The sequence below is a fragment of the Erythrolamprus reginae genome, chromosome Z, assembly GCF_031021105.1.
Source record: "Erythrolamprus reginae isolate rEryReg1 chromosome Z, rEryReg1.hap1, whole genome shotgun sequence".
Taxonomy (NCBI): domain Eukaryota; kingdom Metazoa; phylum Chordata; class Lepidosauria; order Squamata; family Dipsadidae; genus Erythrolamprus; species Erythrolamprus reginae.
This window is the reverse complement of record NC_091963.1, coordinates 98,571,062-98,597,880: the sequence shown is the minus strand read 5'-3', so window position 1 is coordinate 98,597,880 and position 26,819 is coordinate 98,571,062. Positions and strand designations below refer to the sequence as shown.

General features: G+C 38.6%; 1 protein-coding gene across 2 annotated transcripts; it reads right to left on the bottom strand.

Annotated features, from left to right (window-relative positions):
• Positions 1–1,873: 1,873 nt before the first annotated feature.
• Positions 1,874–26,040, bottom strand: SH2D4A (SH2 domain containing 4A). 2 transcript variants are annotated; one of them, XR_011556774.1, is made up of 10 exons: positions 25,558–26,004; positions 19,488–19,647; positions 17,299–17,479; positions 11,872–11,952; positions 10,777–10,900; positions 9,715–9,931; positions 7,540–7,670; positions 6,105–6,325; positions 2,542–2,688; positions 1,874–2,089 (listed from the first exon to the last, which is right to left on the bottom strand). XR_011556774.1 is itself a non-coding variant. In XM_070726947.1 (9 exons), the coding sequence occupies exons 1-9, from the start codon at positions 25,721–25,723 to the stop codon at positions 2,596–2,598; spliced, it is 1,374 nt and encodes a 457-aa protein (XP_070583048.1). In that variant the 5' UTR covers positions 25,724–26,040; the 3' UTR covers positions 1,874–2,595. The 2 variants fall into 2 exon arrangements, 1 of the variants encoding a protein (XP_070583048.1); XM_070726947.1 differs by having other exon boundaries at positions 1,874–2,688; positions 25,558–26,040.
• Positions 26,041–26,819: the final 779 nt, after the last annotated feature.

Genomic DNA, 26,819 nt, shown 5'->3' with positions numbered 1-26,819 from the left:
ACACCTGTTCCTTGCATTTTTGGACCCTTCTGAATTGAGGATTAACCCAGCGAACGTCTGTTTCTTCCTCGCTAGATTCTGGACTCATAGCAACATCCTGTGGCTGGCCTGCCACCTGTTCTAATACCTGTAACCCAAGGCCTACCACTAATTCATAAACACTATCTGTATCAGAGTCCTCAAGCTCTTCATCATCCTCCAACTGAGCAGGAGTATGTACAACAAAAAGTAGTTGGAATATGAATTGCATATATCTAAATGACATTTGGCTATATTTTTTGGACAAGAATTCATAAACAATGGAAATTGATAAAGCCATTGTATCCTGTATAATATTGTATTATTGTTGTTGTGAACCGCCCCGAGTCTAATTAATAATAATAATAATAATAATAATAATAATAATAATAATAATAAAGTAATATAAGAATAATAAGAATCTCAAGACCTAAAATGGACACCTAACATCAATAATTTCATCAAAAAAGCACAACAAAGAATGTTCTTTCTGTGCCAACTCTGGAAGCTCAAATTGTCCAAGGAGCTGCTAATACAGTTCTACAGAGGAACTACTGAGTCTGTCATCTGCACCTCTATAACTGCCTGGTTTGGTTCTGCAACCCAACAAGACAGACACAGACTTCAGAGGATAATTAGAACTGCAGACAATTGCAACAATTACTACCAACCTGCCTTCCATTGAGGACCTATATCAGTGATGGCGAACCTATGGCATGGGTGCCACAGGTGGCACGCGGAGCCATATCTGCTGTCACACGATCCATTGCCCTAGCTCAACTCCAACGTGCATGTGTGTGCCAGCCAGCTGATTTTTGGCTCATGCAGAGGCTCTGTGAGGTGTTTTTGGCTTCCAGAGAGCCTCCAGGGGAATGGGGGAGGGCTCCCAGGGAAGTCTTCAGAGCCTGCGGAAGGAGAAACATGAGCCTCTTTGGCCCACCAGAAGTTGGGAAACAGGCTGCCTCTGGCCACCAAAGGGCCTTTGGGGGGCTGGGGAAGCTGTTTTCTCCCTCTCCAGGCATTGAATTATGGGTGTGGGCACTCATGCACGCATGATAGTGTGCGTGCACGCTTTTTTGGCACCCAAGGGAAAAAAGGTTCGCCCTCACTGACCAATATACTGCATGAGTCAAAAAGAGGGCTGTGAAAATATTTACAGCCCTCTTTTTGACTCATGCAATATATTGGTCAGTGTAAAATATTTACAGACCCCTCACATCCTGGACATAAATTGTTTCAACTCCTACCTTCAAAACTGTGCTATAGAGCACTGTACACCAAGACAACTAGCTATAGTAACAGTTTTTCCCTAATGCCATCATTAATGCTAGAAAATAATTCCCTCAACACTCTCAAATTATTCACATTGGGCTGCATTATTTTTGCTATTGATCTTCTTATTGTTCCTATCACTCATCTCCTCCCTCTTATGACTGCATGGCTGTAACTTTGTGGCTTGTATCCTTGTGATTTATATTAATACTGTGCCTAGCATGATTTGATTGCTTATTCTACCGTATGATTCACTGTGTGTTCTGCCTCGTGATTCTTGACGAGTGCATCTTGTATTTTTACGTATACTGAGAGCATATGCACCAAAGACAAATTCCTTGTGTGTCCAATTACACTTGGACAATAAAGAATTCTATTCTATTCTATATTACAATCTGCTAATATTGATAGCTAGAAAAATAAGGAATCTTGAGACACATCCAAATTCTGTATGTATAATGCAAAAAGCCTTTGACAACGTATTCATCCTTCTGCATCTATTATAACTGCCTTCTGCTTGGTCTAGCTGAGATTATTTTCAAGTGAAGTGAAGCACAATTAGAATAGCCAAGGACTGTGCTGCTTCTGTTGCAAAACCATATTTATTTGTAGTATTTTCAGAGGAAAGGATAAAATAACGAGGCACTTGTAATGTTTATTTTTTTTATGCAGACACTCAATATCCAACTGCCTTAGTTGAACATTTGTTGCTAAAGGCTCTTCTCTCTCTGCTGGTCATTTACTACGCTTGTCCATCATACACCAGCTTCTTCATACAAGGAAACTTTGTCCTGGTAAGCTTGGATGCAAAGAAAAAAGGAGGAGAAGGATATTGTACCCATGCTTAAAAATGTATATTCATCCATGCTAAAACAAAAATGTGTCTGGTTCTTTCATGCCCTCCCAATATGCAAAGACTCATAGCCATCCCTGAACTAGGCTCGGTTGGTGCCGGTCCATGAGTACTGCCATCTCCTTTTTTGAATTTATTTTATTTTATTTGAATTTTTTCTTCTTTTTGAGCATGCACAGAAGCCGAGTTCTGGCACCATGCATGCAGTCACCATCTCCTTTTTCCAGATTTTTTTTCCAGATTTTTTGTTACTGCAATGTGCATACCCACAATGTGTGTCCATAAGGCTTGGGAGGGAAATAACCGGCAGTGAGTTGGAACCCTCCCCTGCCTACCACATATTTGTGTTGACCACTAGCAGTTCAGATTCTTGTAGAGAGCATAAGCTTTCAATAAACCTTTATATTCATGTGAACTCCCTGGACTTTCTGATTTTCCTGCACTTTACAACATCACTCAAAAAGATCAAGATAATCTGGTAATTGTCCTTGTTGTCCGCAGGGGTAATGAAGACGTTCGTTCCCCAGTGAGGTAATGGGTTCATCCTAAAAAAGAAAGGAACCATAGATAAAATTCACTCTTCTAAAATATCCCAAAGATCTGAACTACAATAAAGTTAGTATTTTATATTTGATTAATAACTTAATTAATAACCAGAATATCTCCGGGACCACCTTCTACCGCACGAATCCCAGTGACCGGTTAGGTCCCACAGAGTTGGCTTTCTCCGGGTCCTGTCGACGAAACAATGTTGTCTGACGGGAGCCAGGGGAAGAGCCTTCTCTGTAGCAGCCCCGACCTTCTGGAATCAACTCCTCCCGGAGATTAGGATTACCCCCACCCTCCTTGCCTTTCGCAAACTCCTTAAAACCCACCTCTGCCATCAGGCATGGGGAAATTGATTCCCATGGGCCGTTTCCATTTTATGTATGGTTTTTCAGAGATGTACGACTGTTTTTTATATTAAGGTTTTAAAATTGTTTTTAATAATTGGATTTGTACTATTTTGTTGTTGTGAGCCGCTCTGAGTCCTTGGAGAGGGGCGGCATACAAATCTAATTAATAATAATAATAATAATAATCATCATCATCATCATCTGTTTAGTTATTTACAACTAGTTTCAAAACATTTTAGATAGCAAGGCAAATTATATTAATCTGTTTTTCTAAAAAAATAAATAAATTGGAGCTTAGTTCTGAAATTATGAAATAGCTTTAGTGAATTAACAAGAGTAAATTGTAAAATAACTTTAGTGAATCACAAGGGTAATTCCTGATTTTATCAAGACTTCATAAACACTAGCCACTACAGATTCATAGGGCTGGAAGGACCTTGTTTATCTTTTAGGTCAATCCCTTGCTGAAAAAGAGCTGGGGTGGCACAGCAGGCAGAGCGCTGTACTGCAGGCCACTGAAGCTGATTGTAGATCTGTAGATCAGCGGTTCAAATCTCATCACCGGCTCAAAGTTGACTCAGCCTTCCATCCTTCCGAGGTGGGTAAAATGAGGACCCAGATTGTGGGGGCTCTGTTAAAAAGTGCTATTACTAACATGTTGTAAGCCGCCCCGAGTCTAAGAAGAAGGGCGGCATAAAAATTGAATAAATAAATAAACCAGGATTCTGTAAACCTTCCTGGACAAATGTTTGGCCTATATTTTCTTGAAAAGCTTCATTAATGGAGGCAGAATTTAAAAATAACCATACAGACTTTTCATATTTCAGAACTGACGTTGTTTTACCAGGAATTCATGGTATGTACTTATTGCAGTTAACAGAAGTTGGCATTTTCTCATTTGCTCAATCATTTAGCTATGGACTTACTAACAGTTGCGACATGCTGTCCTTTTTAGTTTTCCCAGAATGCTCTCATCCAATAGTGTGTAGTATTATATAAGAGCATTGTATGAACGGATAAGTGATCAGAGGAAAGACCGAATAGGCATTTTGCCTTCTAACTTGGATTTGACCTGTAATTGTGTGATGGAAAGAGACATATTTGTATGGAAAGGAGTGAGGATAATTTCAAAGCTGTCCTTTAAAGCAATTATAGAATTATATAGGGATAACCTGCCTTTGTACTGTATACGAGGTCTGTTAGAAAAGTATCCAACCTTTGGCCTGGGGAAAAAACTGGCATACCCGGAGCATTGGAAACCTAATCACCTTCAAATTTAAGTTTGGGGGTCAGCCAGATGTTGCAGAGGGCCATATCAGGAGAGTAAGGAGCCTGTTCAACTACAGGAGTCTGATTTTTCGCCAAAAAAAGTCTGAACCAAATGCGAGAAATGTACTGCGGCATTGTCATGATAGAGGCACCAATTTCCTGTTGACCACAATTCCGGTCTCTTGTGCCGCACAACATGTGGGCAATGGAGGACATCCCTGTAGTACTCTTTTGTGATTGTTTGACCCTGGGGTACGTACTTGTGGTGAACCACACCATGGGAGTCAAAGAAAGCAGTCAGCATCCCTTTGACGTTGGTGTGCATTTGGCAGACCTTTGATTTTGGTGAGGTGGAATACTTCCACTATGATGACTGGAATTCGGTTTCCGGGTTGTACCTGTATACCCAGGCCTCGTCACTGTTCTGCCGGCTCCTGGCACGAGCCTTCAATTAAATGTAAAAGTAGCAAAACCAGACATACATACAGGAAAAGGCAACAATAGTTTCTTTATCCAAAGAAAAATAGAAGAAAAACCCTCTCTTGAATTCAAAGGGCTCACTTGTAAAAACAAACAAACTTGAATGCAGTAAAATAACTAAAACAACAAACTCAAGTCCATTAACCAGTAGCTGGGAATTCGTCACAGCTACTCCTCTTCAGACGTTGTAAACTCACTATGATTTATGGTCAGAGTCCTGAAATCCAAACACAAGGTCCTGAGAAAATCCGGAACAGCAATGCAAACTCCACAAGCACAATCAGATAATCTTCCACACTGCGAGGCCGGCACGCTGCCCATTTAACAGCAGCCCTAATTACTTGAACCCCACCCAACCACAGGTGGACTCTATTATCTCCTGTAATACCTCTAAAGCTGTTCTCTTCTATGCATAGCTCTACGCATGCGTGGGTCTATCACAGCTTCCTCATCAGAGTCTATCGAAGATAAAGAAGATGATGACTGGCTTCTTCCTGGGCTGCCTGCCAAGGACCCCTCAGAAGGTCCCATCTCACAGTCACTCCCTTCTTCAGAGGATAATTCACTGCCCGAAGCTGACGGCAGCAAAACAGACCTGTGACATTTGGATGTTTCACCCACATCCAACCCCATAGTCCTTGGGGCAGGAGCTTGGCCAGAGCTAACCACAACAGTCACCAGTGATTATTGTCTCACGAAGTCGTGGTAACTGTGGAGTCCAGCGTGCCCTGTGAGACTTCAACACGATATTGCTTTTGCTCCGCCATCAGCAGCTTCGGCACAAATTTCACCACCACTCCCTTCATTGCCAAATCTTCAGTCATAATGGAATGTGCCGAAAAAGTGCTGATGCCCACCTCTTCCTCAATTTCTCGGAGAGTCACAAGACGGTCCTGCATCACCACAGTGTTCACTTTGGCAATGACCTAGTCATTTCGGCATGTTGATGGCTGACGGGAGCGTAGCTCACTCTCCACCAATGTGTCTTTAAGCCAGTTGTACCACTCCTTAATCTGTATGATGCCCATAGCATTGTCACCGAAAGCCATCTGGCACCAGTCATTCCATCATTTTCCCTGCAATGAAAAACTGACGAGAGCACTACACACTACCTCACTCAAATGCTGCTGGCCAGCAACAAACGCTATTGATGCGGACGGGGGGGAATTCACGCATGCGCATGAAGGTTCAAGGTCAGCTAATGTAAGCGCGCTTGATTCAAATCCATCAGATTTTCAAAAATAATAATAAGGTAAGATACTTTTTAAACAGACTTCGTACGTTGTGTAGAATGTGCTGAAAAATAAGAGACCCACCTTGTGACATTCAACTAGGTCAGCTAATGATGAATGTTGGAGTTGGTCAACACCAAGGAAATTATATGAATTTCCAGACGCATCTATCAGAAAGTGCTTGCAGCCCTCGGCTGACAAATAGGAGAGAACGTAGCCTTTGACTTTTTCACTGACTCGGATGAGAAAGCTTCCAGGTGCCAAACCCTCCAAAAGTTCTTCTGCTTTTTTGGTGGTTAAAATACCTGTTCTCAAAACAAAAGCAATATAAATGAGGAAGTACCACGTGTGTTACACGGAAAACATACTCTTAAAAAAGAGAGTAAACTTCTGTCTTTGTCCTTTTATCTGATTGTTTGTCCAGAGTTTTCATTTACTTAACCACTTTTCCAGTTAATATGCATAGTTTTAATGGCAGGTTTTTTTTTTAAATGTATTCTATAGAACCTAGACTTCCCTGACAGATTAAAAAGCAAAAAAAGAATCCCACTTTTCTTAAATACAGGAACACCCGTAGCATTTTTCAAAGATATGGCAGAATAGGCAGGACTTGTCAGCTAGCATTTAGAAGACCTATATAGCAGGTGTTTGTGCTTGTGAGGACAATAGGTCTTCATGTTGGGGGAAGTTGGTGCTCAATTTAGAAAGAAAGAGTATGTAAATAGACATGGACCGGGACTCATTGCTCACAGTCACTCATGCCCTCATCACCTCGAGGTTCGACTACTGTAATGCTCTCTACATGGGGCTACCTTTGAAAAGTGTTCGGAAACTTCAGATCGTGCAGAATGCAGCTGCGAGAGCAGTCATGGGCTTACCTAGGTATGCCCATGTTTCACCATCACTCCGCAGTCTGCATTGGCTGCCGATCAGTTTCCGGTCACAATTCAAAGTGTTGGTTATGACCTTTAAAGCCCTTCATGGCATTGGACCAGAATATCTCCGAGACCGCCTCCTGCCGCACAAATCCCAGCGACCGATTAGGTCCCACAGAGTGGGCCTTCTCCAGGTCCCGTCAACTAAACAATGTCGGTTGGCGGGCCCCAGGGGAAGAGCCTTCTCTGTGGCAGCACCGGCCCTCTGGAACCAACTCCCCCCGGAGATTAGAACTGCCCCTACTCTTCCTGCCTTCCGTAAACTCCTTAAAACCCACCTTTGCCGTCAGGCATGGGGGAACTGAAACATCTTCCCCTGGGCATGTTTAATTTATATATGGTATGCTTGTGTCTATGTCTGTTAGTATATGGGGTCTTTTTAAATCTTTAAAATTTTAAATTTAGATTATTTATGATTTGTTTCCACGTGTTGTGAGCCGCCCCGAGTCTTCAGAGAGGGGCGGCATACAAATCTAAGTAATAAATAAATAAATAAATAAATAAATGTGAAAGATCCATCCTACACTGCTCTTAGGCTGAATTCTGTACCTTTTGATTGAGATAAATCAATGGCTATACAGTACCGTGAAACCAAGGTGCTATCTGATCCATTGATTTCTCAAAACCAGCTCGGAGATTGATCTGCTCTTCTTTAAACCATCGAACTATACTCTCCTGAGTAGAACTGGAGTTAGATTTTTGTAAGCTCTGTTTTCTGCAAAAGCAAAAGAATAGATGGTTTAAATATTTAGCTTGATATACATTCAATTCTAATGCAGAAAAAAACCTATTGCATGTTAGGAAATGTGCATAAAAATACACTAATCTTTAGACTAAAATATATTATTGAAAAAGAACAATGTACAAGATTAAAAATTATAGAAACAAAAAAGGAAAATTAGAAAACCAAAAAAGATACCAATATGAAAAGATTAAAAAGTGAAAACAGTACAAGAAAAAGAAAAGAAAAAGAAATATATAAAAAGGCAAGTTCCGATCTTTTTTGCAGCAGTTCCAGATACTGTGTAATTATTACCATTTCTACCCTTCTAAATTACGTAACATGGTTCCTTTCTAAATCCTGAAATCACCACTTCATTCTGTTTGATTTGGTAGCAATAGTGCCTCAGATAAAAAATTTGCACACAGAGTGGTAAGGACAGCTGAGAAGATTATAGGAAGCTCATTTTCTATTTTTCATGATACTGCTTATAAGCGCTATACAGTCATGGACAGCCAAAAATTTTACTGCCACACTGTGGGTGTGGCTTATTTTGTGGGTGTGGCTTGATGGTCATGTGACTGGGTAGGAGTGGCTTGAATGATCATCGTCGTTCAAGTGAACTGTTAAGTCCTTGACTTACAACATTACCAGTGGCACTCTGGAGTGACAATTTGCTTTGCGTTTCCCACGCTTTTCTTCCTGGGTCACCCCCTGCCTAAGGCTGGGTAGCTAGGTGAACAGGTGCCAATCAGCTGTTGAGAAAAGATGGGGGAGGAAATGGGCCCCCTGCAACTCCTGCCGGTGCTGGTCTCCCTATTGCTTTCCGAGGAGGAGGATGGGAGAGTGGGATGGTCAGCTGGAGCTGAGCACACAGCTTCATTTATGTTGTGAGCCGCCCCAAGTCCTTAGAGAGGGGCGGCATACAAATCCAATAAATAAATAAATAAATTTCCACTGCTGCCCACCCCTGGCGCTATAAGCTTAAAGCTCAAAGCATTGTTGGAGATCCTACACACCCACTTCAAGGTCTTTTTCTTCTGCTCTTCTCTGGGAGGAGGTTTCAAAACAGCAGTAGGACTACTATGTTGACTGTATGTCTGTAACTTGTTGCTTATATCCTAAGATTTTTATTAATATTGCTTCTTCATTGCTTATTTGACCCCTATGACAATCATTAAGTGTTGTACCACATGATTCTTGACAAATATATATTTTATTTTATGTACGCTGAGAGCATATGCACCAAGACAAATTCCTTGGGTGTCCAATCACACTTGGCCAATAAAATTCTATTCTATTCTATATCCTGTAACAGCTTTATTCCTTATTTATTTATTTATTTATTTACTTACTTACTTACTTACTTACTTACTTACTTACTTACTTACTTACTTACTTACTTACTTACTTATTTAATTGGATTTGTATGCCACCCCTCTCCGAGGACTTGGGGCGGCTCACAGCATATATAAAAACAGAACAATAATGTAAATCCAATTAATACTACAATTTAAAAACAATTAAAAGAAAAACATATCGACCAAACATTCAACAATCATACCCCAGTGGTCAGGGGGAAGATTTAAAAGTCCCAAGGCTGGCGGCAAAGGTGAGTTTTTAAACTCTTTCGGAAGGCAAGGAGGGTGGGGGCAGTGCGAATCTCTGGCGGGAGCTGATTCCAGAGGGTCGGGGCTCCCACAGAGAAGGCTCTTCCCCTAGGTCCTGCCAGCTGACATTGTTTGGTCGACGGGACCCTAAGGAGGCCAACTCTGTGGGACCTCACTGGTCGCTGGGATTCGTGCGGCAGAAGGCGATCTTGGAGATAATCTGGTCCTATGCCATGTAGGGCTTTATAGGTCATAAACAACACTTTGAATTGTGCCCGGAAACTGATCGGTAGCCAAAGAAGTCCACGGACTGATGGCCAGATGTGGGCATTATTATTATTACTATTATTATTATTATTATTATTATTATTATTATTATTATTATTACTACTACTACTACTACTACTACTACTACTACTACTACTAACCTCTCTGATTTCCCATCAGCTTTTTTAGCTGTAAGGTTTTTAGGCTTTGGTAGCAGAGGTGGAGGGAGTGGCTTTCTTTGCTCCTCTCTCTTAAAGATTTGAGAAATATCTGCTGATTTGTCCTTGTAGTTGCGCTGTAATGAGAGTCTCTTGTAGTCGTCTCGTGCGTGTTTGGCAAGGGAGCGTCGCCTTTCATCTGCTGCTTTGGACCTCTGTACTGAAATTGAGAAAGTACATTGTTACTCAGTCCTTTTTTTTTTTTTTTCAGATCCAGAAGCACCTATACTAATTATGAAATCATGCCCATGAGAGGGAGAAAACCAGAGAGAATAAACTATATAAAAAATTACTCTGGTACATGAATGAACTTCCATAACGAAAGCAGTTTCTGGGACCGCAGTTCAGAATCAGCTTTGAACTTGCCTATCCTCATGACATTAGCTCAAATCCCGTGTATAGCCAGTCTGTTGTATAGAAGAACTGCTTTGTCCCTTACTTTCCCTTTCCCCTTTGCTTTTTTTCCCCTAAAGCACTGCAAGTCAGCAAATCTTTTGGGGAGTCTATCCTCCATTGATGGAAACCCCAACTTCCCTTCCCCTTTGCCTCATCCTAATATTGTTCTCCATCTTTTTTTTCAGGTGGGCAATGAGTGATGAGAACCACATATCAGCTTCACAATGCTTTAAGGCAGTGTTTCCCAACCTTGGCAACTGGAAGATATTTGGACTTCAACTCCCAGAATTCCCCAGCCAGCATTCTGGCTGGGGAATTCTGGGAGTTGAAGTCCAAATATCTTCAAGCTGCCAAGGCTGGGAACCACTGCTTTAAGGGATGGAGGATAGAATGCGCAGTGGACACCTTGAGCGGTGATGATGCCTTTAGTCTGACCACTGCTACTGCACTGCTACTTGGTATTTGATTTAGTCAACATAGATCTCCCGATAGATGGATTCTAAAATTTGAGGGGAAAGTATTATTCTGTATAGTTGGCCTTATATATCATTTCACCATTCAAAATCATAAGCATGGTCACATAAAAGAGCCAATATTAGTGTGCCGCACAAGATTCTAGCCAATCAGGATCTTCTTTGTCCAGTTTTTGAACTGATGCAGAAGGGTAATCTAGAGTTATTTCTTCTCTTGTTCTGATCTCGATGGTGGTTGTCTTCATTGCCATTTCTCTATTCTGTCAAAGATAGACAACAGTAATGGTTTCATTTAATGTACCAATAATTTTCTTCCATGCTAATGATTCACATTTTGACTTCATAAATTATTATTTATTATTATTTATTAGATTTGTATGCCGCCCCTCTCCAAGGACTTGGAGCAGCTGCCAGCAAACAATACAATACAGTCTACAAATCCAATGTTAAAATTAGTTGTAGCATTTGATCCTATAAGAACTATATGTTTTGTATGTTGTTATAATTTGGTGGTTTAACTAAAACTGAAATTGCAGATCAAAATTAAGATTACCAGCTCCTCTGTTGATCTGGTACCTCCAAATATATCAATTTGGCCACAATGACTGGAAGGATGGGGAGAGGGGCGGCATACAAATCCAATAAATTATTATTATTATTATTATTATTATTATTATTATTATTATTATTATTATTCATATACAAGACATTTTGAGGATCACTAGATGAAGGAAAGCTGCTCTAAAACCAAGAATATTATACTCAACAAGCCACTTTAGCAGGCAATGCCTCCATTCAGTGATGGCTAATGTTTTTTTCTTGTCTGGGCTGAAAAAGCCTAGCAGATAATATATGTTAATCAATAATACTAGAAATTAGTATTATGTTTGAAAAATGTGATTGCTGATTCAACTATATCTATCTTCCCTAATTTGGACCATTGATGTTTCGCCAAGAAAATGTACTAAGAAAGTGACTGTTTAAAGTCTCTTTTTCGCAGTCCCCTGCCACAATTTTGGCAACACTATTTATTGCCCATTCCCACCATATAGAATAAACTAACAAGATCATCTGGAAATACAAATTTGAATATTTATATGAATACATGTTGGGTTATTTTTTAAATGCATTTGGGTTTGTTTGCTTTTAGAAAATGGCATGCCTGTTGAAGGTGAAGGCAAAAGGTTTTTTGCATTGTATATGCCCATAGGGATCTGTTTTGTTTTCTTACCTGCTGAAAATTATATTTGCTTGAATTAGAGCAATAATCTACCAATATCTGCTGCATATCCCTTAGTTTAGTCTCAGGAGCCTGGATCAACGAGATAGGAATAAAGGAACGTCAATCTTGTATTTATTTCCAGTTTATAATAGATATGGGGAAAAAGAAAAGGAACTCACCATCATCTTGATTATAATCCATAATTTTAGCATTAACATACATAGACAATGATGGCCACAAGCTTTATGAGTCAATATTCTTTCTAAGTCTTTTCAATCAGTGAAATAATTTTCAGCAACAATCCCATTTTAACAGATTTTATTATTGATTGAAAATACCTTTGAATTGAAAGACCTTTGGAACAAAATTATAGTGAGAGGTTTTCTTCAGCTCTATGTTTGTTGACTTCAGCAAAATATTTCCCAACCATTCCTCCAACTCTATTTACACTTTGCCATACCCAAATATTTTTATACTTGACTTCCATCAAGTCACAGATGGAAGTAATCTCAAAAATGTAGGACCTGATCTGTTCTGAAATATACTTTCACTCCTCTTCTATTTTGACTGCAGGCAATGCAGGAAGAGATTTTCCATTTGCTTCCTCCACCCATCTATTTTTTACTGTTTTTTACTGTTCACTTTCAAAACTGTAACCGTGAAGGGCTGCAAAATTTTTTACTACCACACTGTAGCTGTGGCTTATTGTGTGGGTGTGGCTTGATGGTCATGTAACCAGGTAAGAGTGACCAGATGGGAGTGGCTTGACTATCATGTGACCGGGGGTGGCTTAAAGATCACATGTCTCGGTGGGAATCACCATACCAACTAACTAACTAACCACATTCAATGTGTAAGTGCTCAGTGGAACTAAATTTATATACTCTTCAACATCTTCATCAATGACTTGGACGAGGGGATAGATTGGGAAGTTATCAAATTTGCAGGTGACACCAAACTGGCAGGAATTCTTATATTTGCATGCTTTTAATTGGCTAGGTGGGCAGGAGCTGGGATAAGAACAGGCACTTATCCCGTTCCATAGTGCTTGGTTTCGAACCTGCACTGTCACCTTTCCATCTGACAAGCTCGGCATCTTTAATTTATTTATTTGATTTTTATGCCGTCCTTCTCCTTAGACTCAGGGCGGCTTACAAAAGTGCAATAGCACTTTTTAACAGACCCAGCATATTGCCCCCACAATCCATGTTCTCATTTTACCCACCGCGGAAGGATGGAAGGCTGAGTCAACCTTGAGCCGGTGATGAGATTTGAACCACTGACCTACAGATCTACAGTCAGCTTCAGTGGTCTGCAGTACAGCACTCTAACTGCTGCGCCACCCCGACTCTAATTGTTGAACCATTGCACCCCACTCCTCTGAAATAAATAGCAGAAAGCTAAATAAGAGCTGGGGTGGCGCAGGTGGTACAGTGCTGTACTGCAGGCCAATGAAGCTGACTGACTGTAGATCTGCAGGTCAGCAGTTCAAATCTCATCACCGGCTCAAGGTTGACTCAGTCTTCCATCCTTCCGAGGTGGGTAAAATGAGGACGCGGATTGTGAGGGCTGGCTCTGTTAAAAAAAAGTGCTATTGCTAACATGTTGGAAGCTGCCATGAGTCTAAGGAGAAGGGCGACATAAAAATTGAATAAATAAACAAATAAATAAATCTTAGAAAGTTAGAAACAGACTAAAAGTTCAGATAAAATTTGAATTTACAATAGGATTTTGGAAATAATTATGAAAATAAAACAGTTTACCATGAGAAATAGAGTCTGCTTTTATTTTTACAAGACAAAATAAATATAAGATATTTTATAATTTAAAAAATTGAATACTAGACAAGTTTTTAAATAGAAGATTTTCAAGTCTGCAAAATGTTACAAAATGTAACAGCAAAAATGCTGAAGGACACTTTTGAAGAATGGAATAAAAAGATATTAGCCACAATATCCAGTACTGATGTTTGTTTCTATATAGATTATATGCAAACATAATATTGAAAAAATGATGCGTAGAATAAATTTTCTTTCAAGCTAGAGATAGTATGAAAAGTGGATTTACAGCTGACAGCCTCTCAGAAAAGGATGTTTTACTGGATTTATATAAAACTCTGATTTTAAAATTTAAAAGGAAATGCAAATGACAAACCAAGAGACAGATTAAAATAGTTTTTCCTATTTGCTTTAAAGCCTTGAAGAACACTGTACAATTAGGTAAAAATAAATGAAAAGGAATCATATGTTATGACAATATTTAGATGAACTAAAGATTTAGACTGTTAGAAGTATAAAGTTTGCTTTATATTTTGGTTTATTTGATCAAGGTTAAAGCAAAATATTGTTACTTCTGGCAACTCTTTATGGACTTTCTGCTGACACTAGGACTGAAATGTAATGTTGCATGAAATCTTTTTCTTTTTAAAGAGAAGGCATATGGAATGAAAAGGTAAATATTTGCAGGGCAAGAGGGAGGCAAGAAGTCAATCACTAGGCTTCTGTAATGTGGAATGCCTCAGGACTCTCCCCATCTTCTTTAACATCTATATGAGAAGGAGCACAGAGTATGGTATCATCAATGTGCTGTTTTTATAATGTTGATCAATTATATATCTCAACCTCCAGCCAGTAATTAGCATATGTACTTTTTATTAAGAATTTTGATTAGTAAAATAATAATAACTGTAACATCTAATATGAACTAAAAGAGAATAGAAAGGAGTAAAAAGTACAAGAAAGAGAAAGTAAGAATATAATACTAAGTATTATATATGTAAGAATAGTATATACAGAAAGAATATAATACAGGAAGTAAAAATATAATTTATTTGTTTATTGTATTTATATGCCGCTCACTCCAAACAGACCCTGAGCGGCTAACAATAGGAATAAATACAAGAACAATAAAAACAGTTAAAATCTAATAATAAAAGTCAACAATACAATAAAACTGTAACAACATTTTTTTTAAAAAACATACATAATTGCAATCAACCTAATTCCAGGTCTGTTGGAAAAGCCAGGTCTTAATGGCTTTCCGAAAGACTGGTAGGGAGGGGAGAGTGTGGATCTTGGGGGGCAGTTGGTTCCAAAGGATTGGGGCCACCACAGAGAAGGTTATTCCCCGAGGTCCCGCCAACCGACATTGCTTGGCGGATGGGACCTGGGGAAGGCCAACTCTGTGGGCCCTTATGGGCCACAGCAAGGTATGAGGGAGAAATAATACAGAAGATATATTCCCTCTCTCCCTCCCTCCCCTTGCTCTCTCAACAGGATTCAACAAGATCAATGAAATGAGCTTACTTCACCACTCTGCCGCTTTACTGAACTGATATGGAGTAGAGATGCAAAGTTGGGTATCATCAGCGTATTGCTGATACCTCACCCCATATTGACGGATGATCTTACCCAGTGGTTTCATATATATGTTACATAGGAGAGGAGAGAGGACCAAACTCTGTGGCACCCCACAAAGGAGGGGCCTAGGGGTCAACCTCTTTCCTCCTGACAACACCAACTACGATTGAACGGAGTGTTACGAGAACTACCGCAAAACGATGCCCCCCACTCCCAACCCTCCTAGTTGTTGCAGAAAGATACCATGGTCAATGGTATTGAAAGCCACTGAAAGGTCAAAAAGCACCAGGACAGAGAAATGTCCCCTATCCCGAGCTTGCCAAAGATCATTCATCAGTGTGGCCAAAGTAGTTTCTGTGCTGTAGCCAGGCCTGAAGCCTGATTGAAATGGGTCTAGATAATCTGCTTCATTCAAGAACTATAGGAACTGGAGTGCCACCACTTTCTCAACTACTCTTCTTAACATATTGAGTTATTATAGAATAGTATCATGGAATTGGAAGGGACCTTGGAGGTCTTCTAGTCCAATCCCCTGCTTAAGCAAGAAAACCTACTCCACTTTAGACAAATGGTTATCTAACATCTTTAAAACATGCAGCATTGGAGCATTCACAACTTCTGGGGCAAGCTGTTCTATTGATATAATTGTTCTGTCAGGAAATTTCTCCTTAGTTGTAAGTTGCTTCTCTCCTTGCTTAGTTTCCACCCGTTGCTTCTTTTTTCTACCCTCAGGTGCTTTGGAGAATAGTTTGACTCCCTTTTCTTTGTGGCAACCTATGAGATATTGTAACACTGCTATCATGTCTGCCCAGTCCTTATTTTCATTAAACTAGACATACTAATTCCTGCAACTGTCCTTCATATGGAGAACATATTATATTCCTTAAGAGGCAGGATTCACACTGTACAGTAAGCTTATATTGCAGTTTGTGACAGCAAAATATCAAAAAAAATCCAACACATTTAAAATAAAGAAGCTTTTTCTTTAAAAGTTTGCAAGATTACTCTATTATATACTCCCTGTTGATAAATCATTATGCTTATGACCCTTATGAGGCTGTATTCATGGCTCACTAACTCAGAGCTTTTTTCAACTGTTTTCTTACAGTTCATGATTACCTTCTTTAATCAGTGAAGGAAATAAATGGTTCTGTGTTCCCCTTATCTACCACCCCAGGCGAAATAGGAACCGCCTCTTTGACAAGTATGCTTTTCTTTTAATTATTATCATAGGTACATTAGTTCTACTAAGTGATTTCATTGAAAATCTACTCTTGATGAATTCCTGCTTTTATCTAAAAGATAATGTGTCTACTCTAATCTCCAATGAATAACTATTCAATAAAAGTTTTTTAAAAATCCTTGAAAGAAAAACTGTATCTAATTTTATATATTAAATAGTTCTAGGATAGAGGAGAAAAATAACAGTAATAAGGGAAATGTTCCTCCCCAATTATTTTAGCCCCCCCCCCCTTTAGTACAATATTTAGTATAGCCATGAGGTGGGGTGGAAGTAAAACTAAAGAATGTAGTACCTATAATCTCAATCTTGCAGGACCACTCAAAAATATTATTTTTATTGTTGAGATAGAGTTAATATTCAAATAATTCTGCTGAGTGATGATTTCAGGAAATTAGTTTAGTCAAACAAAAAATTTAAGCTCAATTAGCTTGGCTGGTCATCTTGAATTTTAGGCTTTGCATGACAACTCTTCTGACCCAATTAAGTACAGTGCAAATAAAACAATTTATATGTCATTAATTCACATAGAATTTAAAATTATTATTTCCCAAATGAGTAATGTTGCACTGTAGCAGCAATTTTTGATGCAATTGTGACACCTGTAATGTGAGGATGTATAGGTTGAACATTATGGCACAAATAGACTTTTTTGGCTTAACTTTCTGTATCAAACAAGTAAGTTAACCTTCATCATTCTCGCAGTGTTGATTCACTTGAATGGTTATTGAGATTCCACGTAACTCATAAAAGCCTCATTCATTGGATTCCCAATGGAATTCTTTCCTTCTCACCTAACTTTCATTTTAATGTTTGGATAATAAGAAACTACCTTACCTGGATACATTCTAGAATTCTGTGATTTCCAACAGTTGGTGTGTTTTCCACTCTTTTTGGTACATCTCTTTGCACAACATAATTATTGTCTTGCAGTATTTCAAATTCAGATTGGAGCTCTGATAGAAACTGTGGAGGAGATGATACTGAACCCTCTGTAGCTTTTTCCATTGGTGTTCTTCTATAAAATAAAAGAGAAAGAGTTTTTCAAGGAAACAGAAGCTTTCCAAACAACTTTGTTTTTATTATGCATGTGCAACAAATACAGGAAGCTGCAATACAAGTTAATATTTTAAAAAGGCAGCTATATCTTTAACTTCATATCCTAAATATGGATGTTACATAGTACTAAAGTGATGCGCTGGCAGGCTGGCTTGTAAACTATCCAAGACACATAAATCACTGTTAATATTTTCCCACATTTAGATTATATGAAAGATTCGTATGAATATAACTGAAATTGCCTGCTTCTTTCCTTCCCTCCTCTCTCTGATCAGTGGCACTTCTTGTTACAGAAACCATTGATAGCCTTGCTATGAAAATTGCAGAGTTGGGCCTCTAAGCCAACATCAGCTCCATGAAGTTAGATTTAGAATTGGATATTGGAGGAAAAAATTGAATGTCCTCTTCCTCAGCATTTGCATTTGGACTAAAATGTCAACCATTAGGAGCTGCATAATTGCAGTTATAAAGATTAATGGGAGTCTTCTAAAACAGAACTTCTGCCTGCCCGAAGTATCTGTCAATAATCCTGCCCACTAAATAATGAACTCCTGTTTTATTTAATCATACATAGGTTTCTTCTTCCTGTCCGGAACACTACACAGTTGAAACTAAGGATGAATTCTGGCCTCTTGTCTTCCTTTTTTCATTCCACATTCTTTAAGGTTCTTGTCAGTCTTTTGTGCAGTGACTTCGTTTAATAATAATAATAATTAATAATAATAATTTATTAGATTTCTATACCTACACAGTCATACACAGTCATTCCAACTAAATTAAAAAAAACATAATAAACGTAATAAGTTCAGTAAAAAAGGAGGGGGGAGATTAATCCACCCATACCTGGCGGCAAAGGTGAGTCTTCAACATTTTACGGAAGGCGAGGAGGGTAGGGGCAGTTTGAATCTCCAGGGGGAGTTGATTCCAGAGGGCCGGGGCCGCCACACAGAAGGGTCTTCCCCTGGGTCCCACCAGATGGCATTGTTTTGGAGAAGGCCAACTCTGTGGCCTAATTTAACTTACAAAATTCTACCCTACAAGCTATTTTCTCTGTTGTTCATCGGATCTTGAAGAATTTAAGAGGAAAGAAACACTCATGTGCAAATGATATTTGTTGACTTTAGTTCATCATTTAATATGATCATTCCTCAGCATTTAGTAGTTAAACTGGATCTTTTAGGCTTCAATACTCCTTTGTGCAACTGGGTTCTTGATTTTTCTCACTGAGAGGTCCCTGCTTGCCATAATAACACATATTACTGTGAGTTGGGACTAATTTTCTAACACCATGTTCTTGAGCCATTAAAAGAGCTAAAACAGGCAAAGCTTTGGGACCAGATGGCCTACTGAGCAGATATTATAACATTTTTGAAGATCAATTACTTCTGTCTACATTTCTTTAATATCCAACAATGGATCTTCTCTGAAGAACTATAGGGCAATCTCTCTCCTTAATAATAACTACAAAGCTTTTACATATATTTTAGCTGAAAGATTTTAAAAAGTTTTACAGGATTATATACCTGAAGACCAGTGTAGCTTCTTACTTAAAATTAAAAGATAATGTAAAAGTCATTTTGAATATAAGTGAATATTTACAACAAAATAGAGACAAACAGATTGCGTTAATATTTCTGGATGCAGAAAAAGCTTTTGACCATTTGAATTGGTCCTTTATATTTAAAGTAGTGGAAAAGATGGAATTTGGATAGAGGGTTATTCAGGGTTTAAAGTCCATCCAAACATTCCAGAAAACATGAATCGTGGTGAATGGAGATTTTACAAAACCAGTTGAAATCAGGAAAGGGACAAGACAGTCCTTTATCCCCTTTATCATTTATTCTAGTGATGGAACTGTTAAAATAAAAACATTAGAAAGGATACCAGAGCAAAAGGACTACAAATTAAATTCCCTTTAATGACAGATTTGGTTTTATTTGTTTTCAGTATTGGAAGACTGTACTAACCTTATTGTCTCTATTTGCTGAAGTGACTGTTGCTTCATTCTTTCAGTAAGAATCTCATTACATAGAAGGTCATATGATTTATCCAGCATGTGTTCTCCCATTATCCATACCCAGATATCACCATCTGCACCAAGCTTCCACTTCACAGATTTTCCATGGCCTGCAAGAGAACAATAAAACTGCTTTAACATCAGTGAAATTATCAGTAATCTACAGTATGTTCAGTTTAACAGGTTCCTCTACCATACATGTCTACTTACATCTGGTTGACTCTTTAGTGGAATGGCAAAGTGGCTTCCAATATTTTACAAGCTGAATTTAGATGAATGAATGAATTCAAATGAATTTAGAAATTGTATAAATTTTGTAAGGAATACAAAGGCACCTATATAGCCTTTCCATTTAAAAAAATGTCAAAAAGAGATCCAATATTTTTGTACTACTATTTAATAGATATCAGGGAAATCTGATTCGGAGGCTTTGGGAGACATGAGATTGCTGATAGAATAAACAAAGTCAAAACACATGAACTAATAAATATCTGGAGTAATTTCATCCAGACAGAAACTTTGTTTTAGTCATTGACCAATAAAAGTACAGAATAAGATTGGGGTCAATCACTGGGAGCAGAGGTTTGTCTTCTTTCAGTTTCATGCTGGAGCCCAGCTTGGAAGACTCCAGTCCCAGTGACCAATCCAGACCAGATCATGCAACATGATCCTGGGACACGTATATTCATCTTCATTTGTAATAAAAGTAAAAACAGTAAAATAAACAATACAAAACTGTCCTGTGACAATAAGAACTTGTTCTGTCGAGCTCTCTGGTAGAATCTTCCCAAAAATGCACAGATACAATTTCAGATACACACACGTTTGAAAATTCAAAACAATGTTCTTTATACCGAAAATGCAAATAAACAGAGCACTCTTTTTGTATAGCAAAGAGCACTTGTCTCCAAACAAATTGGTAATTTGTACAAGTCCCTTATCAGTTCTGTGATACTTAGCTTGCAGCTGTGAGGCAATTCACAGTCCTTCTTCTTTCACAAAGTGAAACACACTTTGCTCTGGATTAGTTTCAAAGTGGGGAAAAATCAGCACACAAAGATCAAAGTCAGCAAAGCAGTCATGAAACACAACGATCAGATAATCCTCCACAATGGCCAAACCCACAGGCTGCTATTTATAGCAGCCTCACTAATTACCACAGCCCCACCCAACCAAAGGTGGCCTCATTTTCTTTGATAATAATCTCTCAGTTGTTGTTGCCTATGCATCGCTGTCCGCATGCGTGGCTGTATCATTAACTCTTGTTCTGAATCCAAGGAGGAGCTAGATAATTGATCTCCTTCTGAGCTGTCTGCCACACTCTCCTCCTCCCTGTCACTCATGTCTTCTTGGTCAGAGTAGCCTTCATCAGCAGATTCCATCGGGGGCAAAACAGGCCTGCAGCATGTGGATGTCTCCCCCACATCCACAGTCCTTGGGGCAGGAGCTGGGCCAGAGCTAACCACAACAAGAACTATTAGCAACCAACTGTGAACAAAGCTTTCATATAATAAATGTATTTTCATCCATACACCTGTCAGTATTGATATAGGCTAGTTTATTAATTCATGCTCCAAACTGAATGTTGGATATAAAATAATGGTAAGGTGAATCAGAGATCAAACCATTGTGTTGCTTTTGCATATAGATGTAGTCTAAATTCCAAAGATCCGCTTTAGTAATTTAGCCAGTTAGATGGCTTAAGCAAGTTTATATTAATATTACATTTTGCATCCAAAGATAAATGTGACTTTAATAAGCAATTGCAAAATACAACAAATTATTTGTTATTAAAGTCTGTATTATTTATTATTGTTTGCACATATTAAAGATTTTAAAATATTAACATCTTTAATATGTACAAATAATAATAAGTAATAATACAGACAATACAGGGTTTTTGCATATGGTAAAATGTTTTTTCTTATTTCAAGGTATTTCCCACATTTATTACAGTAATGGGTGTTAAGGAGCATTCAGAACCATTGAGTTATCAAGAACATGCACAGAGGAAAATGTGAATATTACAAGCCTGTCTTTGTCTTACATATCAGACATACATTACAGCTGACAAATATATCAACTACATCATTGTCAGTGAATCAAAAGAAGGAACAAAGAGAACAGAGAGAGAATCGTGCTTTCTGCCTCCCTCTTATGGAGAGTCTTTGGAGAGGGGCGGCATACAAGTCTAATAAATTATTAAATTATTATTATTAATTTGCAACACTACCTCTTAAAGCCATAGTACTTCAATATAAACAAATACTCATTGTTAGCTTGTTTCTATATTGCAAACCCAACTGTTTTGTACATAGTACTAACAATGTATGACTTGTCTATCTTGAATATTATGGATTAAGTTGCATACCAATTTTAATATTTTGTACTTTTTTAAAGATTTTTTCAGTTTTATATATTTGGTCCCATTATTGTATTTTATACTGCTTTTTATTTGTTCTATCATTTTAAAGTAGGGCTTTATATATATGTTTGTGCCCTAGCAGGTGTTTTTATTTTATTTTATATGAGCACTTTCATCTTAATATCCTTCCACTGTTCTTAAGATCAGATTTTATATTTGCAGCAATATATAAATATAAATAAATTACAGTACATTCTGATCATCACTGAACATTTTTGCTGTGCCTTCTATTTATTGAATCTGAGTGGGCCCTGTCTGCTTATATAATTACAAGTTTCTTACTCTGTTTCCAAAATGAAGGCATTTGAAAAAATAATTGTTATTATAATTCCATGCTTTTGTCAAACTATATCCAATTAGTATTATTTATTCTATCTTGCTTGTGGCAGTTGTTGGGCTTACTAATATTGACATAAATTATTCTTCCAAGAAATGGAAATTATATTGTTTAAAAATATAACAATATTAAATATAATTTACATAATTCTATATATTTCAAACATGGGTAATGGCATTGCATTCATAATTCCCTAGTTCCACCTCTAGTTAAAGAAACCAAAAGTAATAAAAATTACAGTAGGGATTGCTAGTTAAAATGAGCAACACATACAGACATAACATCTAATTAAACATTTAAGCAGATGCTGGTCATGAAAAATACTATTATCCAAACCCTCAATTATCTTAACTTTTATTTCAAAGCCATCTGCAAAAACAACTTCATAAAATTAGATAGGGAGAAATCCCTCTATCATAACCAATGGGTGTCTTAAGGGAAGAAGATTTAAATAGTCCTGTTTTATACCACAAATTCCATGTTTTATGATATATAAAACTAATAATTGACCTAAATAAAGTACATTGATTTTGATTATCACAACATGCCACTACATGGCATTGGACCAGAATATCTCCGGGACAGCCTTCTGCCGCAAGAAACCCAGCGGCCAATCAGGTCCCACAGAGTGGGCCTTCTCCGGGTCCCATCGACTAAACAATGCCGTTTGGCAGGACCCAGGGGAAGAGCATTCTCTGTGGCAGCCCCAGCCCTCTGGAATCAACTCCCCTCCAGAGATTCGAATTGCCCCTACCCTTCCCACCTTCCGCAAGATGTTGAAAACCTATCTATGTCGCCAGGCATGGGGGAATAACTTTCTCTTCCCCCACCATCACCTTTTTTCCTGACTGTAATATATGAGAATGGTGTGATTGTGCAGTAATGATTGCTTTTAATATCTATGGGTTTTAAATCTCATTTTTTAACTTTATTGGATTTGTATTCTATGTATTGTATTGTTGTTGTGAGCCGCTCCGAGTCTTCGGAGAGGGGCAGTATACAAATCTAATAAATATGAAATATTAAATCTTTTTTAAAAGTCTCCTGTGAAAATGAATGCCCCATCATCTCCCTGCTGCCCATTCTGCCCAGCGCTGCTGTTGCCCCAAGCCTCTTCATCCCAGTATCAAGGGAGGTGGTGGGAGGTGTGAAAATGAGAAACCCCCAGACCATGTTTGCTTGCCCGCGTGTCCTCCTGCCACCTACCGCAAATGGTGACTTGGTGGTTGTGAGTGGACAGAGGCAATTTGGTCATGATGATCTGGCAGCAATGAAGTGGCTGCATTGAGTTGTCCTGCATTGATTTTACTTTCCTTACCTTTTTATTTCATACAATGTAGACAACTATTATTTTGTTTAAAAGTGCTTTATATAGAACTGACAAGTTTCATCATAGAGAAATATCTATGTCGTTACTAAGAGCCAACAACAACTTCATGGCACATATTCACTTAAATGATACCCACGGTATTATATCACCTTCTATATCCATGATATAGGTGGCATGTGAAGCCATATCGGAGGGCATGTGAGGTGTTGCCCTATGTCAGCTCCAGTGCGTTTTCACCCTCCAGAGGCTTCAGGAGGCTTCCCTGAAGCCTCCAGAGTGCGAAAAGTGGCCCTACGGGCAAACCGGTAAGTTTGGAAATGAACTTCCAGTTGGCCTGTTGGGCCATTTTCCACCATCCCCAGGCTTCAGGAGTCTGGAGGCTTCAATGAAGCCTGTGTACATGCCTGGAGGGAACAGCCCAGGAATTGTGCACATGTGTGTGTGAAGGTATGGGTGTGCGCATGTGCGCACGCACTATCACTTGCAAGAACACCCCTTTGCCCCGCGAGCCAAAACAGGTTCGCCATCATTGCTCTATACTTCAATCTATTTTTAGCCTACAGACAAATCTCCAGATTCTCTGCAAACACAAGGACAGTTATTCATTTACCACGCGACTTTCATTTTTATTTCTCTACAAGGAAGTGTGAATGCAGTTTGTATTCATCTTTTACCCTCTGAACAGTGAGAAATAAAAATAAAAACCACTCTAAGGTTCTGCATTGATAAAATGTCCTCCAACTGGAAAGAATACCGTAACTCCCTAAAGAAGGGGGCAAAACATTTACATTTGATTTTCTAGGACAGGGAAGTGACTTCTAAGGTGACTCACTGTCTGCTATTTGTACTTTTGAGCAGAGAGGGGTGGGGGATGTTGGAGTGATAAGCAGGAATGAAAAGTAAATAATTTGGGCTGATCCCAACTCTATCGTAAGGATTGGGTGCAAAGTAATAGGCTCCCTATTTTTTTTTTATTGCCTGTTTTTTAATATGCATCATATACAAGCTTCAATCACACTGTGATGGTTGCCAGCTTTATTTTTTCTTATCATGCCTCTCAAACATCCCAACTGGATTCTTTTCCTGTTGATTGTTGTTGAGAAAAATGCTTAGTTGCAACAGATGTGACATAATATCATACCACAATCAACGGGGTTGGTTGCCAGGAGGCCTCACCACACTGGAAATATTCATCTTCACCTACTTCTTTCCACAGAAATTTCACATCTATATGTACTAGAATATGGAAGGGCAATGATGGCAATTTACTGCATCTCATTTCCTTCTTATGTGGAATAATGCTCAAAGGGTTGTTGTTTTTAATTGCACCAGAAATAGCTCAGGTAGAGAGTTTACTGTCTTCTCAATGTCCTGCAGCAATAAGGAGTAAAGGTAATTGACAGGTCTGCTTCGAAGTGCTTGAGAGGGATGAGTACTAGACAAATTGCCACGTGGATAGATGTCCCCTATGAGGAAGATATGAAAAAGTCTCCCTGTCAAATTTACTTAACTTTGCCGGTCAGTCTGATCTTTAGCTCACTTAGAATTTAAGAAATTAGAATTAGAATTTACTTACTTACTTAAGTCTTTTACTTAAATTCTAAGAAATTAGAATTAGAATTTACTTACTTACTTAGAATTTAAGTAAAAGACTCCCTAAAGAAGGGGCAAAACATTTACATTTGATTTTCTAGGACAGGGAAGTGTCATTATTTAATATAATTTATCTAATCAGATGATATTCAGATTAAATTTTTAATGATTTACCGGTATGTAAAAGCACACATTATCTAAAGCTACAGAATATTGCCTTTTTTCCATTCAATAACATTATCAAAACATATCCTATGGCAAACTTTGAATCTATGCTTGGAAACCAAGATAAAATTCTGAACAAGAAATAAGAAAGAAAATGGTCATATACTGACCTTTCTTCAGTACTGGCTCTGGGGTGGTAGCTACTGCTTCTCTTTCTTTCCACCTTCTGACCTGCTCCTGCCTCATCTTGAAGAACAATATCTGCTTTTGCTCTTCGCTTAGCTCAGCCAGGAGCTCTGGGTCCACATACATGTCGGACAGGATCTGCTTCAGCATGTCTGAAAAAGCCTTCTGGCATGAATCAGTGCTGGCCCTGTGTGAAAGAGCCACATCAGCTGCCCATGGACGGCTGAAGGAGAGCACAAACCTACCCCCACCCTAGAAAAACAGCAGGAGTGCAGGCTTTCCACATAACAATTACGACACTAATGTCTGAAGCCCTGTTTTAAGTCAGACTTCCTGCAATGGTGGGGAAGAAAACTAAATAACAACCTGAGAAAAAAACAGGAATCAAATTTCACAGATAAGTCTCTAGGATTAAGGAGAGTTTAAATCACAACAGAAACAAGGAGGCGAGGAGACTGCCTTAATCTGATACCACGTCAAACCACTCCCCACAAACTGAAGTTGCAGGTGTGGCTACCCTCTCTCTGACTCAGCAACCAGAAAGTTAATGTACCAGTCACCGAGAAATGAACTCTCACCCTCAATTTAAAGAAAAGGAGCGCTGATAACCGGCAAAGAAGAGAACGCCTGTAAGCAAAGTGATAGCAGCAAAGGAAAAACAAATATCATGAGGCTTAGTATGATATTTAGTATCATTAGGCTTAGGGTACCTGAGATTTATATCAACCATAACATTTATAAAATTATAATTTTATTTAAAATCTATAAATTATAAACCAGTCAGTATTATATTCTAAGGTGGGGCAAGAAAGCTAGAGGGAAGACTGAAAACATCCAGTGGTTTCAATGGCTACCATGGAAGAAAGGGAGAAGTAGGAAGAGAGGGGGAAATTATTTATCTAGTGCACTTCTAGAAGGTGCAACAGAAGGCCTTCATGAAGAAAACCACCATGCTCTGCTATCCTCGTCGCCAGATGTTAAATCTTACTGGAATGAAGGACTGCAGTCTTAGAATAAGAGCGATCCCTTATATAACAGTATGTAACAGTTACCAGAACAGAACAAAGACAAAACATGGCCGTGTCTGGCAGCTATATATATCCCGGGCTGCCAGGCTGAGCCAACCAATCAGGATACAGTATTTTCCCGCCCAAGGAATGTGGGGCAGGTACAAAGCCTAACTGACCTCTGGACACAACACCATACTTTGTAGGTTCCACTTGGAGATGCTGAAATCCAACCTAAG

What these genes read in the sequence shown, in the direction of transcription:
- SH2D4A (XM_070726947.1), bottom strand. Translation starts at nt 25,723, where the DNA reads ATGCTGAAGCAGATCCTGTCCGACATGTATGTGGACCCAGAGCTCCTG. An exon ending in CAGCAAATAGAGACAATAAG is followed by an intron (nt 17,480 to 19,487) that starts GTTAGTACAGTC and finishes TTTATTTTATAG; the next exon opens with AAGAACACCAATGGAAAAAG. An exon ending in GATAGCACCTTGGTTTCACG is followed by an intron (nt 6,326 to 7,539) that starts GTACTGTATAGC and finishes TTTTGAGAACAG; the next exon opens with GTATTTTAACCACCAAAAAA.